The sequence below is a fragment of the Bombus huntii genome, chromosome 14, assembly GCF_024542735.1.
Source record: "Bombus huntii isolate Logan2020A chromosome 14, iyBomHunt1.1, whole genome shotgun sequence".
Taxonomy (NCBI): Eukaryota; Metazoa; Arthropoda; class Insecta; order Hymenoptera; family Apidae; genus Bombus; species Bombus huntii.
In genome coordinates this window covers 6,971,704-6,986,058 of record NC_066251.1, presented here as the reverse complement: position 1 = coordinate 6,986,058, position 14,355 = coordinate 6,971,704, and the positions used below count along the sequence as shown (strand labels likewise).

Here is a 14,355-nt window from a genome sequence, read left to right as displayed (position 1 = left end):
TCTTTAAAACAACTGATAAATATCTAGCGTAGGGACTTTTACGGTAGGGTATAGGGGAAATACCACGCGACAGATTGGCAATAGGTAGCCTCGTAGTGTGTGCAAGTGTAGTCATGGCTGTCTGACAAAACATTCGAAATAACACGAATTAATGTAGTAGTTGGTTATCAAAGGTATCATGCTGTATTTCTTACAAAGCGCTATATTGTCCTGATTTAAATTCCGAAGAGTTAATTAGTGACATATTACTAAAGGATCGATTCGCATCCACGTACGTCGAGGTGTACTTGGTAGATCATCATTGAGAATAATAATAAATAAGTGGATAGAGCAATTGTGGATCAGGAAGGAAGTTACGAGGTTGAAGGCGCGGTGAGCGTAAGCCTGCGAGATTCTCTTTTGAAATCTTGTTAAAACGAGCGTCGCGTCTGAACGACCACCGACGATCGATTACGCAAGATGACCATTCTGTCGAAGAAGAAGACGAACGCCTCGAAAGATAGACGAGAAGGAGGCAGCACTTCCGAAGTCGATGTTCACGGAGTGCAAAACGAGCATACCTCCGGATCCATCACACTACCTAATAGCCCATATCAGGTAAATGAATAATCCCTTTATTGCAACTATACTACTCGCACAAATACTTCTAGTTGTAAATAGTTGCAAGAGCGAACCTTAGAACAACCTTTTGCGAACCGTGACAGGTACGTGCAGCGAACGGTTTCGCGGTCGATCTACACGGGGTTCAAACTGATCACGGATCTGGTTCTATCGTTCTTACAGGGAGCTCGTACGAGGTAGGAAACATAAAAACTAATTTTTTTTTAACCCCCAATTCCCATAGGTCACATTATGAGAAAATATTGGAAATATTTCATCAGTTGCTCATTGTCATTTCATTGTCATCAGTTCTCATTTCTATCTCTATTGATATAAAACATGTTTTATGAGTTTACTCTGAGATACATGTAAAATATATTTTACTTTACTTTTTTATTTTTATTATAAATTACACATCTTTTGTTGGTGTATACATTTCATTATTTTACTACACAAAAAAAAATGTGTTATAATTTGGACATGAGTATTATATTAGTATGGAATATATTCATATATTTCAGATGCACATAAAATCTCAAATGATAGCAAACAAACCAAATAACACAAAACATACTTTTTTTCAAGATACTGTTAAAAATGAATGAAACCAAAATTCTGTCAACAATATTATGAATTAATATATTGGAATAGATACTAAACTGACTACTAGCCTTACTAGATTTACTGGAATGCATTAGAACCTATAAACTATTGATTTGCTTATGTTATAGAACAAATAAGAAAGTAATATTTATAGGTGCCTACGGGAATTAAGGAATTAACATTACATTAGGTATTTTTCTTTCCTTTTTTATTATTAAATTTTTATATAAATACTCTTAATTTCAAATTATCCTTTTTTTATGGAATATCATTTGTCATTTGCTATGTATATAATAACTCTCTATAGTTAATAAAAATATATTATAATGTATTCAACACTTATATGTGTTCTTCTATTAAAGTCAAGTGTAGATCGTCGAGAAGATAAACATTTTGAAGAAGGAAGTGGTCCCAGTCATGGTAAACGCCACAGACAACGAGCAAGTCCACATAGGTAGTGTATGAAAGACCAAAGAATTCCTAAATTTGTTTTATATCATTGTATTATCTATCATTTTAGATATATTCAGTCTAGTATATTGTATTCAGAATTTTATGTTTTGTTTTGTATTTTATATCGAGTGTTTATTTTACAGTGGTTGTATTGGAAGAAATTCACGTTCAAAACGTGATAGAGAAAGAGATAGGGGCCGAGAAAGAGACAGGGAGAGAGAAAGAGAACGTGAAAGACAAGCTACACCTCCCACTGCATCTAGCAGTGGCTTACAAGGTTCATATTTGTAATGCTTCTTCTATGCATACATATATTAAATTTATCACTTAATATTAAAACAAGCATAGATCAACTTAAATTATATTGGAAAAAGACATTTTTCTGTGATATTAAAATTTTTTTATATAAAATAAGAAAACATTTCTTAGTAAAATAAATAATAAATAATACACTTTACTTAGCTACAGATGGTAGTGTCATAGCCAATAATCGAATGGCTATTGTCGGGGCTGCTGCAAATATAGAACATGAATTAGCTAATGGATATAATAGTGGTGATGAATATACTGGCAGAACTGGAAATAATCTTACACTGGCTGAATGGCAAGAGGTTAGTTATGAAATGATAGATAGTTATGACAATGGATAATTTTTATTGTCAAATTTTTTGATTATATTTTTTTTTTTTACAGCGAGATAGATGGTTTGAGAAACGAATGCGCAAAATGGGATTTATCGTCAAAAAGATGGGTGAGGATGGAGCATGTCTATTTAGAGCTGTTGCAGATCAAGTTTATGGTGATCAAGAAATGCATGGTGTAGTTCGGAAGCATTGCATGGATTATATTGTAAGTATTGAACACAAAACTGATAGAAATCCATTATTTAAAAATAAATTTATTAATTATATGGTGTGATTTTCTAGGCTTCCAATCAAGAATTTTTTTCTCACTTTGTAGCGGAAGATTTTAGCACATATGTAGATAGAAAACGACAAGAATATGTACATGGAAATCATATAGAGATGCAAGCTATGTCTGAAATGTATAATCGTAGCATTCAATTATATTGCTACAGTACTGGTCCGTGTCAATATGCGCTTTGGTAAAGTTAATCTTTTTGTACTTTTAATATTAGCTTTTGTAATTTTACACAGAACCAATTAATATTTTCCATACAATGGTCGAAAGTGATAATGAACCAATACGATTGTCTTATCAACGTGGTAGCCATTATAATAGCATAGTAGACCCATATAAAGCTACAATTGGTGTTGGTCTTGGCTTACCTTCATACAATCCTGGTGCTGCGGATCGACAACTTATATCAGATGCAGTTCGTCAAAGCGAAGAATTACACATTGAGCAGGTGAAGAATTACTATAGTTAGTTGTTCTATTTAATATCGTTTTAAACTTTAAACTTCTACAATAAATGAAAAGAACAATTATTTTTGTGCACAGACGATGCTAGAAGATAAAATAAAAGCAACTGACTGGGAAGCAACAAACGAAGCCATAGAAGAACAAGTTGCTAGGGAAAGTTATTTGCAATGGTTAAGGGATAATGAAATGCGAAAAGCTGTAAGTTCCATGCAATTTTTGTCTATTATTTTAGACGAGTAAAGTAAAACATTGTCTCGTGATTTAATAAAGAGATCAGCGAGCAGCAGCAGTACAAGTACAGTAACAAGTGCGCAACACAGTCACGCACATTTTCACCCTCATGGAGGTCGTGGTCAACAACGAAGCCACACTTCTTCTCCAACCACGACTCAAACTAGCCAAGATAATTTGCGTAATTCTCCAAAAGTCCGTTTCTAGTTATTAATGTTACTAAGACAGTGTAGCCTATATATATTATGTTGTATATTATGTTTTGTATGTTTTAATTTATAATTTCAGGTAAATGATTCGGTAAGATACAATAAAAGGTCTCCGCAACACCAGTCAACACAAGGATCTACCATGTCTCACCTTGCCTCAGATTTTGAATCTAAAATCTCGCAGGAACCTGTACCAGGTAGTAGTAAAGAGGCTCATGCTTCACCGGATATCTCGTTATTCAATCGTCTTCCTCCCGAAGTATTTGGTAAGTCAAGTATTAGCAGTTAAATTAAATGTCAGTAACTAAGTTACCTTATGATATATAATTATAATATAGGTACAGGATGTTCCGTTTAACTGAAAACAGTAGGATATTTCACGAGGGATTAAAGCTATATTTTAACAAAAGTTGTTTGATTTGAAGGAGGATATCACATCATACCTCTTACCAAACAACTTCTATTCAAACTTTTTAGGTTACGTTAATCTCTCATGAGATATTCTACTGTTTTCAGTTAAATGAAACACTATATAATTAATTTTAAATATTTTGATCAAGAAGAATAATTCTTGCTATGCAAAAATATGTTCGTAATTTACTAGGTTTGACTGATTGGGAAGACAGTGACATACTCTCGCAAGTTTTGGCTACATCACAGCAGGAATATTTAGACAGCTTGAAACAATCACGGAGTTCTGCCTCTTCTGGAAATGATACTAACAATATACTAGATTCTAGTAATAGTTAATTTTTAAAATCGTTATTGATAAAGTTCAAAAGAATACTGAAGCAAAAGTATATGCATTTGTATGCAGCGTTTTTCATAGGATGTGATATATCCGAAAAATAAGATAGTTCTAAATCAAAAAGCAATTCTTAGTGTTATCACATGGTCATTAGTCACTAAGAGTCATCGACAGTTATGTTGAATGCATGCCTAATAAACTTAATTGCCGGCTGCAAATCGTATCGCATTAATTTCTGCTGAAGTTATTGTGTACTTTAAATCAGATATGAATTGAAGCATATAGCGAGTTTCCAAAGAAGTGGTTGGATTATAACTTTACCAAATATTAGCACAAGTGTTTAAGTGTTTAAGTTTATTAAGGATGCATCTGCTTTTCTCTATTAATAACAAGAAATTTAATCAACAAAGAAATGATCACGTAAAAGCATCAAGAATTGTTTTCTTCAGTTTCTTTGGTTTGATGTATGAGTTTGATAATGCATCTTATGGGATACTCTGTACATACTGCAGTATCATCTAATTCTGCATTGCACTAGGGTATAAGGTGGTTTGCTTTTTTCATTGGAAATAAATGTTTGGTGAGCATCGTTCAATTCAAGAATTGTTGATGTGTGCACGAGTACTCTAGAAGAGTACATACATCGCGTTAACGTGCACACTTTTTGAAAAACTAGAGTAGCCATATTGTTTTGCCAGCAGTGTTTCACCTTATGGACAGGAACTTTTTTACAATCAAGTCTTAAAAAATAACCCATTTTTGTCGTTGTTCATCTATATTAAATTGTCTGCATGTTCTTGAATGCAGCATTTACTATTGTGAATTATGCAATTCAATCAGGTCAACTGCGTCACTACATCCTTTTTTGTGGTATGATATAATACATCTAAACGCTTTAGGAAAAAAATCTTTATTGCGTTATTTGTAAAAAAAGAAGAATAAAACTACTACATGTAATTTAATGCCCGAATTTTCCCTACCTTTGCATATGTGCTTTCGTTAATACATATGTATAGAGAATGTTTGCTAACGAATCTTAGAGACTTTAAATAGTATTAAAACAATACTTTATAAATTGTGAGCAAACAAGAATGCGTTTTTGTAAACACTTTTTATGAATAATAATAAATCCACAATCTATGCACGTCATATGCATATTCTCGAAATATAATTAGATTTCATTTGTGCATTCCAAGTTATAAGCATAAATGAAGAAACAACGAATTCCTTATGATTTTCATATGATCTTATTTGTTAATTTGTAACAGTACGCCATTAAATACGAAACTAATCGAATCAAAAATCATTGTATTTTTTTTTTGTAAAAAAATAGCTCTTCTTAAAAAGTAAATGTATTTAATTAATTATTATATTTAATTATATTATTCAATTTCAAATATCTGATTGGAAATAGACATTTCTGACATACCAGAAAAAAATTCAAACTTTATTGGACTAACTGTTTATATTGATCTACCATAACAAATCGATTGATGTTTAGTACTCTTAGCTAAATTAATTTTGTGAATTAATAATTCGATTTTATTCGCGTTTTTTATCATTTTTGTCAAAAATGTCCATGCATATAAATGATTATATATTCGAAACATTGTTAGGACAGGGGTCTTTCGGGTATGTATTCGTGCTAAATTAAATTTTCCTATTTTTCCTCATCGTCTATTGTTTCTAGATCAGTTTACTTAGTACGACGAAAGAAAGACTCTAAACCATTCGTAGTTAAGGAACAAATTCTCGATAATGTAAACGCACTACCTTTTAAGGTGAGGAAATTTCTTAATTGAAATAGGCCAAATTAATTGTTGTGTCACCATATCAAGGAGATGTACCTATTAATTAACTTTTTTTGTACATAAAAGATTGTCTCTATGCTTAATTTTATATACTATAACTAATTGCATGTATATTTAATGTGCTCAGAACATATCAGAAGAAGTGAAATGTTTGCACACTTTGAGACATACTAATATAGTTGCTTACTATGGAGCTTGGATAGAAGACAATCACAGTTACATTCTTATGGAATATGCAACGCGAGGCACTTTGAAAGATTTGTTAGAAAACAATGAGACACCACTTAAAGAAGAAGTAAGAACTTGGGAAACATTACATCTCATTATTTTTCGTCTACGATATTTTAAACATTTGATATAATATTAATATGTTAATACTAATGAATACATATGTTAATTTAGGATGCGCTGTATTTATTCTCCCAAGTCGTTCTTGGAGTTCACCACATCCATTTCAAAAAGATTCTTCACCGTGATTTGAAACCGGAAAACATCATGCTAACCGGAAGCCGCGGTGACATCGTAAAGATCGGAGATTTCGGCGTCTCGAAAAATTTTAAAGAGTATTATTCATTGTGAAAAAGTTACTTTATGAAATATTAATAGTTTATGTTCAATATTTTTATATAATTTTATGGAGTATTATCATTATTGTACAGATTAACGAAACCATCAATTATATGTCGCGCTGGATCATTTTGTTACATGGCTCCAGAAATGCTAACAGACCAATCTTATGATTTCAAATGCGATATATGGAGCATGGGCGTCATTCTCTATGAAATGGTTTCAAAAAGACATCCTTTTCCCGCTATGGTAAAATTAGATTAATTTAATCCGGATTTTAATCAATGTAATTTTTGACTTTATTCTATTTTTTATACGTATGGTATGTATCCCAATTTTCAGAGTCTAACAGAAATCATAAAAATGATTTGCGAAGAAAAACCACGGCCTCTTCCCCGAGGGACATCAACGTCTGTTGTTAGCTTGATATCAAAAATGTTGAGAAAAGATCCATTTTGTCGGCCGAAAATAGATCAATTGATCCTCTGCCCTTACCTTGTATCTTTCATTATTCGGATATATTTAAATTTAGGACGAGTTATGAGTATTACTAACAAGAATAATGGAAATTTTAATCCGGAAATATTTCTGAAATTTTTAAAATCGTAAGTAACGTTTAAAAATTAGACACTAAAAGTTATATATTTAAATATAGATTTTCTTCATAGAGTAGTCACTTTTTATATTTATATTCATATAATTATTATATAGTTCTGTACATAATAAGTATTATAGTATAATGTACTTTATAATAATTACTGATAATTATTGCAGGTAGTCAGTTTAATGAAATTGTACAGGGAACGGTTATCGAACTCGGACTCTCTGTACTAGGATCAAAAGCGTAACGACAGGAAGCGAAGACCGGAACTGCGGAATGTTCGTTTTATTTCATCACGTGCATACCTTTTGAAAACCGTTCAGTTCGTATTTAGTTTAGTTATCATTCTTCTGCGTGTATAAACGTTGCAATAACTTCTAACTTCTGTTTATCAGGAAACCGTGTTGGAAGTTAAGTGTTAGCTTCTTGCTATGTAATTTAAAGTGTAAAATTTCCTATTTTCGTATTTGAAATACTTTAAATTCCAGAAAAATTTATAATAAAATACATAAGGTAGAAAAAGATCCTCAGTTGTTTCCATGATGAAACATGTGATTGTGTATCTGCTTAACATTCTTTATATAATACCTCAATATTAAGATCTTATTTTTTTCATGAAATAAAAATTGTCTAAAATATTAAGAAAATGTGGTTGATTTTATTAGTATGTAATTGCCTTTACTGGCTAACATGTGCTTCTTCATGGATTCCTTTAAATCCGATGCTTGGAGAACAAATAGATCTCGTCGGCGGCGAAAACGAAAGTTTCATTCCCAATTGGACCAAAAGTATGGAAAATGACGAGACGAAGGACGTCTTTGATACTTTTGTCACCAACGATGCTTTCAACTCGACGCAGTTTCCATTCAATTCCATTGATCGAGATCATGATCTTATGGACGAGGTAGAACATATCGAACCCAGGCATTGGCCAGTTAGACCAGATATTGTATATACTCGGACAATTATTCCTCCAACCACAGAGATGCCGTTGCCACGAAAGCCACTTAATCCGCCTACTCTTGCCCAAAGAAATTCATCAACGCAGAGGTAAGAAATTTATAGATATAAAAAATTGACCTGTTAAAGTTCAATCACTTTAAAATGTATCTTTCATTTTAAGGTACCCACCAATCACACCACCACTATCTACAGCATCAATAGATGAAGTTTTTTGTGACTTTGGAACATTTCCAGCACAGACACTTTGTGAGTGGCAAAATGGTGATAGTGTAATAAACTGGGTAGCTGGAACTGGTATGGGTACCAATTGGATGGGTGGTCCCCCAAGTGATTATACCACTGGTACTATGGAAGGAGGGTATGCTTCAATATACATATTTATTTCCAATTCTATGTCTGTATAGTAACTCAAGTTTGAATTAGATATGCCTTCCTTGAAACATCACAACTGCCACAAAAGGATGGTAAAACAAAAACTCCAGGAGGACTGCTGCATAGTGCTCAACTAGGAAGTACAGGAGTTGTTGGAACTTGTATTATGTTTAAGTATAGCATGGATGGCCTCAGTGTCGCTGGTCTGAGAGTTCTACTTCATGTAGGTGTAGATGAATATTCTATTAAGAAAGAACAAACTGAAGAAATCACTCCAGAAAATGCGACTATACCGTCTTGCAAGCCACTGGAAATTTTTGACGAACGTGTCATTTGGAATGCTCAGTATTATACCCTGGGTGTTTGGCAGCAAACTCAAATGCTATACACGTATCCTGAGTTACATTCGGTAATTGGATAACTTTCTTCCCGAATTAATATTTTCCTTGAGAAAAGCATCATGGTTTTCATATTCAGAACATTATGATTATCATATAGAAACATGGTATTTATTTTTAGTTGATCATCGAAGGAATTCCTGTGGATTCTACCGATCCAGCCCGTCTATATAGGGGCTACATAGCCATAGATGACATAGATTTACAGCCAGGTACTTCATGTATCGGTTTCTGCAATTTTGCTGGTGGATTTTGTGATTGGGCTAATGACGCAGAGGATGATTTCGATTGGACAATTGTAAGTTTATCATCAATTTCACTATTACGCTATAATATATATAAATACGTGTATAGAGTCGTGGAAGTGGGAATCCCACAACTGGACCCGCAATGGATAGTTCGATAGACCAATCAACAGCTGGAGGATATGCGTATATAGATTCTTCTTTTCCTCGTCGACCAGGAGACAGAGCCAGGCTCGTTAGCACCAGCTTTCCCGCATCAAGTGCCGATACACCTATGTGTATGCACTTTTGGTTCCACATGTTTGGCTCTGGCATCGGTTCTTTAAAACTGTTCATTCGTCATTTTCGTAATTTGGATGCAGCTCTCCGAGAAATTTGGAGTCTGAACGGAAACGCTGGAAATACGTGGTTCGTTGCTCAAATTACAATTAGCTCTCTGGATGATTTTCAACTCCTTTTCGAAGCATCTGTAGGTAACACTGAGATGGGAGATATTGCCATTGACGACATCTCTTTTACACAAGGTGCTTGTCCAGGTAAAGATTTATAAAAAATAGTTAATACATACAGAGATCTGATTGAAAACGAAATAGAGATCACTGTTGATTTTCGAATATTCATTCATGTACACTTTCAGCTTTACCTCAAGTTGCCGTACCTACACCACGAGACTGCACCTTCGAAGTCGACGAATGTGACTGGATCAATTCTCGAGATCCTGATCGAGTGGAGTGGGAAAGAGTATCTATACAAGTGCTGAATCCCAGGAACCAACGAAAATCGTACAGCAATGGATATACAGTTAATCGAAGAAATGAGTATTTCCTTAATCTGGGACGTCCAAGAGGAGGACCTCGATCATCCGGAGGTGGAACAGCGCAACTCGTTAGTCGGGAAATGAAAGGCAGTGATGAGCCATTATGTGTTACCTTCTGGTACTTTATGTTTGAGTCTTTCATTGATTCTATCGGACCAAGCTTAGGTAGATATTTTATATTTTTTTCTTTAATTATTCTAATGTGCCTATAATAATGATGCAAATTCAAAGGTGTACTCCGTGTATTTATACAAACAACAGAAGAATCATCAACTGAATCAAGATCAATCTGGCAACTGTATAGTAACCAAGGACCCACATGGAGGTATGCACAAATCAATATAAACGAAAGGAAGAACTTCAACGTAGTTTTCGAGGGTACTTGGGGTCCCAATCGTGCTAGTGGCAGCATTGGCATTGACGATATTGCTTTCTATACTGGAAATTGTTCTGGTAAGCTTTCAATAAATCCTGTTTTTTCTAATTCTACCTCAAACTAATTATGTTATTACTGGTTTGTAGTGAAACCACCTGGTGCATCTGTGAGACCAGAAGATTGTAGCTTTGAGAAAGGGTTATGTGGTTGGGAAAATATTACTTCTTCTGAGAACGAGCGTACAGTCACTTGGCAGCGTGCGTTTCTTGCTCATCGTCCAGCTCAGCTATTGGATAAAACTTTTGGGGCAACCGGAGACTTTGTTTTCTTTGATATTTTTACTATAAATAAACAATCCACAGATGTACGTTTACGATCTCCCATAATTCAAACATCACCCGACGAAGAATCGGTTTGTTTCACTTTTTGGTTCGCTGCCTTTGGTGTTGAAGAATCTACAACGTTGCAAGTTATTAAAATGAATATCGACGAAGAAGTAGGCAACAATGAAGAGAATGATGGAAAACAACAACCTGTAGGTATTTATAATTCTTTGAGATCTAGGATATCCTAAAAGATCAATATTTTATTTGTTTTAGTTATGGTCATTAACAGCAAAAGGATTTAACAATCCTAGACCTGTATGGACTGCAGCACAGGTAACAATAGATGCACGTGCATCTTATCGTCTCATCTTAAGAGGAAGTGCTAGTAATGGAGGTTTTGCGATCGACGACATAAAGTTTCAACCTCAAAGTTGTACAAGTAAGATTCTTTTTATCAAATGAATAAAATAAAGAGACATACCATACTTTGATATTCTAATTTTGTAGTTCGACCAGCTGCTGCTCAACCCGTTAATAATGGAAATTAAACTATTAGAACTCATTATGATCTATATTACATTGTTTTTATGTCATCTCTTACAAAACTTATATGAAGTAAGCTTCTGTAAATAATAAATGCACAATTCATTCAGAAATAAAAGCCAAGGATTTATTTATACAATTGTGTAACATCTATCAAAAAATCTGTATCAAAGGAGGCTCTTTTTCTTGAAAAATTGTCTCCTAATTTCAAAGATAACAACACCAAGTGCTACAGCCGCATTCAAACTATCCACTCCTTTTACTAAAGGTATATTGATACGAATACCGTTCTTTTCTTTCAAGAATTTATAGGAATTAAAATTCAAACCTTCAGTTTCTCCACTTACAACAATTACAGATTCTTTTTTTGTATAATCTACAGAATAGTATGGAAGAATAGGTAGTTTTAACATGAAATCTCTCATCAGGTGTTTATTTTTTGGTACCATATCTTCTTTTGAATGCTTATTAGTATCCACTATAAGTTTTGACTTCAAATCTTCTGGATCAATATCAAATATTTGCAAACTTGTTTGAAGTATTTCAGTTGAATAATTGTGCAAAAACTCATCACCAAAAGTGCTATCTGCTACAAAAATGTTACTGTCTTCACTAATTAGCAATGGGATCTCATCCCATGTTGGAAATGCATGAATAGGTAGTTGGAAATGTGTACCAGCTGCACTTCTGAGAACTTTTGGATCCCACAAATCTACACATCCTGAAGATATTGAATCTTAATTTAATGATTATTCCTTTATTTAAAAAATTACTAATGTCATTTATATATATGTCATAAATTCATGGTCTAATACCTTTCATTAGGATTAATTTTTCACAACCTACTGCTGCAGCAGCCCTCATAATAGATCCTAAATTCCCTGGTTCTCTTATATTATCGCAAACAATAGTAAGTGGTAATGCATTATCAGCTGGTTCATTCTTATGTACATTTGGAGTTTTAAAAATTCCTACATTACAAAAAGAAATATAGACAAAACCATCAAAGTATTAAACTTGTTAATACAAAAGCTGCATGTTTAAAATATACAATATTATTACCTAACAAACCAGGAGAAGTGGTTAAAGCAGACCACAACTGTATTGTAGTATATGGAACTTTGTATAATTTAACTTCATTGGGAAGTTTTAATGCAGCTATGTCAGATGAATCATTGAAAATTATTGAATGCGGTATTGCACCAGATTTTATAGCATCTATGATTAGTCTTTTTCCTTCCAAAACTATCTCATCATTTTTTTCCCTCCTCTTTCGTGACTTTAAATTACTCATCAAGGATCTATAAGCATAAAAATTCCCAAATAATTCTTTTTATTTTATACATATAACTTTGACATATAACTTTCTATTCAAGATTCAATATTTTATACATATAACTTTCTATTCAAGATTATAATAAGATCAAAAATAAGCAACTTACGATACAATTTTTTCATTTTCTTTAAGTTTTGTAAATAAATTCTTTTTCGCAGCGTTTTCAGTTTTTTCACTTTTCTTTTCTTGGGTGGGTTTCTTTTTACTCGATTTTCTCGCAGAAATCCTTTCTCGGCGAATCTGCGGCTGAGTAGTATCTTCACTTTCGAAAAGTTCATCTTCGTTAACAATTGCAATCGGTCTTCGACTAACCCACCTTGCATACGTCCGTATTATACACAAATTAACTGTCTTTAATTGTTTAGCATATCGAATTGGTTGAATAGTATTACGTGCAATATTTAGAAATACCATCGTTGCCCACGTTTTAATACAAAATATTTATTTTTATTACTTATAACCTTTGTTCTAAACATCGCATAGTTCTTTATTAATTGTGCAGAGCACCGAACACGTATATTTTGATGAAAACATTTCTCTAAAATATTATACTATTCACACAAATTAACTTAATAATTAACTTTAAAAAAATGTACACGCGTGTTTTATTCAGAGTTTAAAAACAGCAATAACGTGAGTTAGAAAGTTCGGGGCCTTACGAGACTCGTTAAACTCCTGCTATAAACATTTAAACTACTAGATGTCGACACGTGTCAATGAAACATTGTTCTGTGCTTTGGAACTTATAAATGTTATGGTCACCGAATAATTATTAATTTGTGTCATTCACAATTGATGAAATTATTAACACTGCAATGAAATTATAAAAGTTATTTCTAAATGTTTTAAGAATTGTCCTCTATTTATCCGCTAATTGATTCAAATCATATAAAATATTTAAGTGAAATATTCCCGCCAAAAAATATCAATTTTTGTTCGTAAATTTTTTACTAACATTTATTTCTATGATGATTAAATAATTGAATAGGATAAGTATGATGATTGGGATAACATATTTAATGTAAAAAGTCACGGATTCAATTTGCTATAGCTAATATTATCATAGTTATATTTCAAACATAAGAAAAAATATAGAGCAAATTAAACAATTATAGGGCAGGAAATTCGAAGCATATTTTCTCTAATTTATTAATTGGAATTGCCAAAGACAATTTTAGGGTCTAAGTATCAAATGTTAATTCAAAATACATGCATTAAAATTCAGAGTAAACAAAATAAATTATTATAGTACATGATCCCTATTAATTTACGTTAGAAAAGATTTGATACTCTGACCCAAATAATGTCTTTATCTTAAATTAATTTCGTTTCAGTTTACATAAATATACTATTTCTAACATCATCCAAGATATAGTTCTTCTTTTTAGTAATTTCACATGTATACATGTTTATATGTCGCTGTACACACTTGAAGAACAGAATCTCTTACATTAAAATAGTTTAAAATAAGGTAAAAATATATAATATATATAGCTCATAATCTGTATCCAAAGAGATTTCAACCAGTCTCTAGTTTTGGATATCAGGCACTGATTCCACTATTGAAGAATCTTGGCCAGAAAGATCCATTCTTTAAAACTTAATCAATACAGTCAACATAGTAATAGTCATAGTAGCATAACAAATATATATTATTATATATTTGTGTACTCTGATATGCATGTAATGTACGCGTAGTTTTATGTGTGTCCATAGATGTAATATTTGTGTATGTGTTATTTTTCTGTTGTGTTATTATATGCAGTGTACG

General features: G+C 32.7%; 4 protein-coding genes and 1 long non-coding RNA gene across 9 annotated transcripts; 3 read left to right on the top strand and 2 right to left on the bottom strand.

Moving 5' to 3' along the window:
- The first annotated feature begins 30 nt into the window (after window positions 1–30).
- LOC126873131 (OTU domain-containing protein 5-B) lies at window positions 31–5,191 on the top strand. 4 transcript variants are annotated; one of them, XM_050633694.1, is made up of 13 exons: window positions 31–173; window positions 255–597; window positions 705–797; window positions 1,566–1,657; window positions 1,800–1,933; window positions 2,119–2,267; window positions 2,350–2,505; window positions 2,583–2,739; window positions 2,814–3,025; window positions 3,099–3,239; window positions 3,312–3,467; window positions 3,561–3,747; window positions 4,086–5,191. In XM_050633694.1, the coding sequence occupies exons 2-13, from the start codon at window positions 460–462 to the stop codon at window positions 4,229–4,231; spliced, it is 1,761 nt and encodes a 586-aa protein (XP_050489651.1). In that variant the 5' UTR covers window positions 31–173; window positions 255–459; the 3' UTR covers window positions 4,232–5,191. The 4 variants fall into 4 exon arrangements, with proteins under 4 accessions (XP_050489651.1, XP_050489652.1, XP_050489649.1 ...); XM_050633695.1 differs by having other exon boundaries at window positions 90–597; window positions 2,125–2,267; XM_050633692.1 differs by having other exon boundaries at window positions 90–597.
- A 333-nt stretch (window positions 5,192–5,524) lies between these two features.
- On the top strand, window positions 5,525–7,529 carry LOC126873144 (serine/threonine-protein kinase nekl-2-like). 2 transcript variants are annotated; one of them, XM_050633722.1, is made up of 5 exons: window positions 5,525–6,335; window positions 6,443–6,603; window positions 6,700–6,856; window positions 6,950–7,212; window positions 7,382–7,529. In XM_050633722.1, the coding sequence occupies exons 1-5, from the start codon at window positions 6,267–6,269 to the stop codon at window positions 7,383–7,385; spliced, it is 654 nt and encodes a 217-aa protein (XP_050489679.1). In that variant the 5' UTR covers window positions 5,525–6,266; the 3' UTR covers window positions 7,386–7,529. The 2 variants fall into 2 exon arrangements, with proteins under 2 accessions (XP_050489679.1, XP_050489678.1); XM_050633721.1 differs by having other exon boundaries at window positions 6,443–6,615.
- A 310-nt stretch (window positions 7,530–7,839) lies between these two features.
- LOC126873124 (MAM and LDL-receptor class A domain-containing protein 1-like) lies at window positions 7,840–11,355 on the top strand. Its single transcript, XM_050633683.1, has 10 exons — window positions 7,840–8,258; window positions 8,332–8,529; window positions 8,595–8,952; window positions 9,063–9,239; window positions 9,296–9,722; window positions 9,824–10,168; window positions 10,235–10,456; window positions 10,526–10,914; window positions 10,979–11,144; window positions 11,213–11,355. Exons 1-10 carry the CDS (start codon window positions 7,855–7,857, stop codon window positions 11,251–11,253), a joined length of 2,727 nt encoding a protein of 908 aa, XP_050489640.1. The 5' UTR covers window positions 7,840–7,854; the 3' UTR covers window positions 11,254–11,355.
- Window positions 10,409–11,053, bottom strand: LOC126873148 (uncharacterized). Its single transcript, XR_007692318.1, has 3 exons — window positions 10,913–11,053; window positions 10,623–10,834; window positions 10,409–10,543 (listed from the first exon to the last, which is right to left on the bottom strand). It is a non-coding gene; the product is annotated as an uncharacterized LOC126873148 (long non-coding RNA).
- Window positions 11,350–13,271, bottom strand: LOC126873140 (rRNA methyltransferase 3, mitochondrial). The gene is made up of 4 exons (XM_050633712.1): window positions 12,691–13,271; window positions 12,311–12,549; window positions 12,064–12,219; window positions 11,350–11,969 (listed from the first exon to the last, which is right to left on the bottom strand). The coding sequence occupies exons 1-4, from the start codon at window positions 12,996–12,998 to the stop codon at window positions 11,416–11,418; spliced, it is 1,257 nt and encodes a 418-aa protein (XP_050489669.1). The 5' UTR covers window positions 12,999–13,271; the 3' UTR covers window positions 11,350–11,415.
- Window positions 13,272–14,355: the final 1,084 nt, after the last annotated feature.

Coding starts and splice junctions, on each gene's coding strand:
- LOC126873124 (XM_050633683.1), top strand. CDS start 7,855: ATGTGGTTGATTTTATTAGTATGTAATTGCCTTTACTGGCTAACATGT. Junction 8,953..9,062: donor CGTATCCTGAGTTACATTCG/GTAATTGGATAA, acceptor ATTTATTTTTAG/TTGATCATCGAAGGAATTCC. Junction 10,169..10,234: donor TTCTATCGGACCAAGCTTAG/GTAGATATTTTA, acceptor GCAAATTCAAAG/GTGTACTCCGTGTATTTATA.
- LOC126873144 (XM_050633721.1), top strand. CDS start 6,267: ATGGAATATGCAACGCGAGGCACTTTGAAAGATTTGTTAGAAAACAAT. Junction 6,616..6,699: donor TTTAAAGAGTATTATTCATT/GTGAAAAAGTTA, acceptor ATTATTGTACAG/ATTAACGAAACCATCAATTA. Junction 6,857..6,949: donor GACATCCTTTTCCCGCTATG/GTAAAATTAGAT, acceptor CCCAATTTTCAG/AGTCTAACAGAAATCATAAA.
- LOC126873140 (XM_050633712.1), bottom strand. CDS start 12,998: ATGGTATTTCTAAATATTGCACGTAATACTATTCAACCAATTCGATAT. Junction 12,550..12,690: donor GAAAATGAAAAAATTGTATC/GTAAGTTGCTTA, acceptor TTATGCTTATAG/ATCCTTGATGAGTAATTTAA. Junction 12,220..12,310: donor CACTTCTCCTGGTTTGTTAG/GTAATAATATTG, acceptor TTTGTAATGTAG/GAATTTTTAAAACTCCAAAT.
- LOC126873131 (XM_050633694.1), top strand. CDS start 460: ATGACCATTCTGTCGAAGAAGAAGACGAACGCCTCGAAAGATAGACGA. Junction 2,740..2,813: donor ATTATATTGCTACAGTACTG/GTCCGTGTCAAT, acceptor AATTTTACACAG/AACCAATTAATATTTTCCAT. Junction 3,026..3,098: donor AAGAATTACACATTGAGCAG/GTGAAGAATTAC, acceptor ATAAATGAAAAG/AACAATTATTTTTGTGCACA.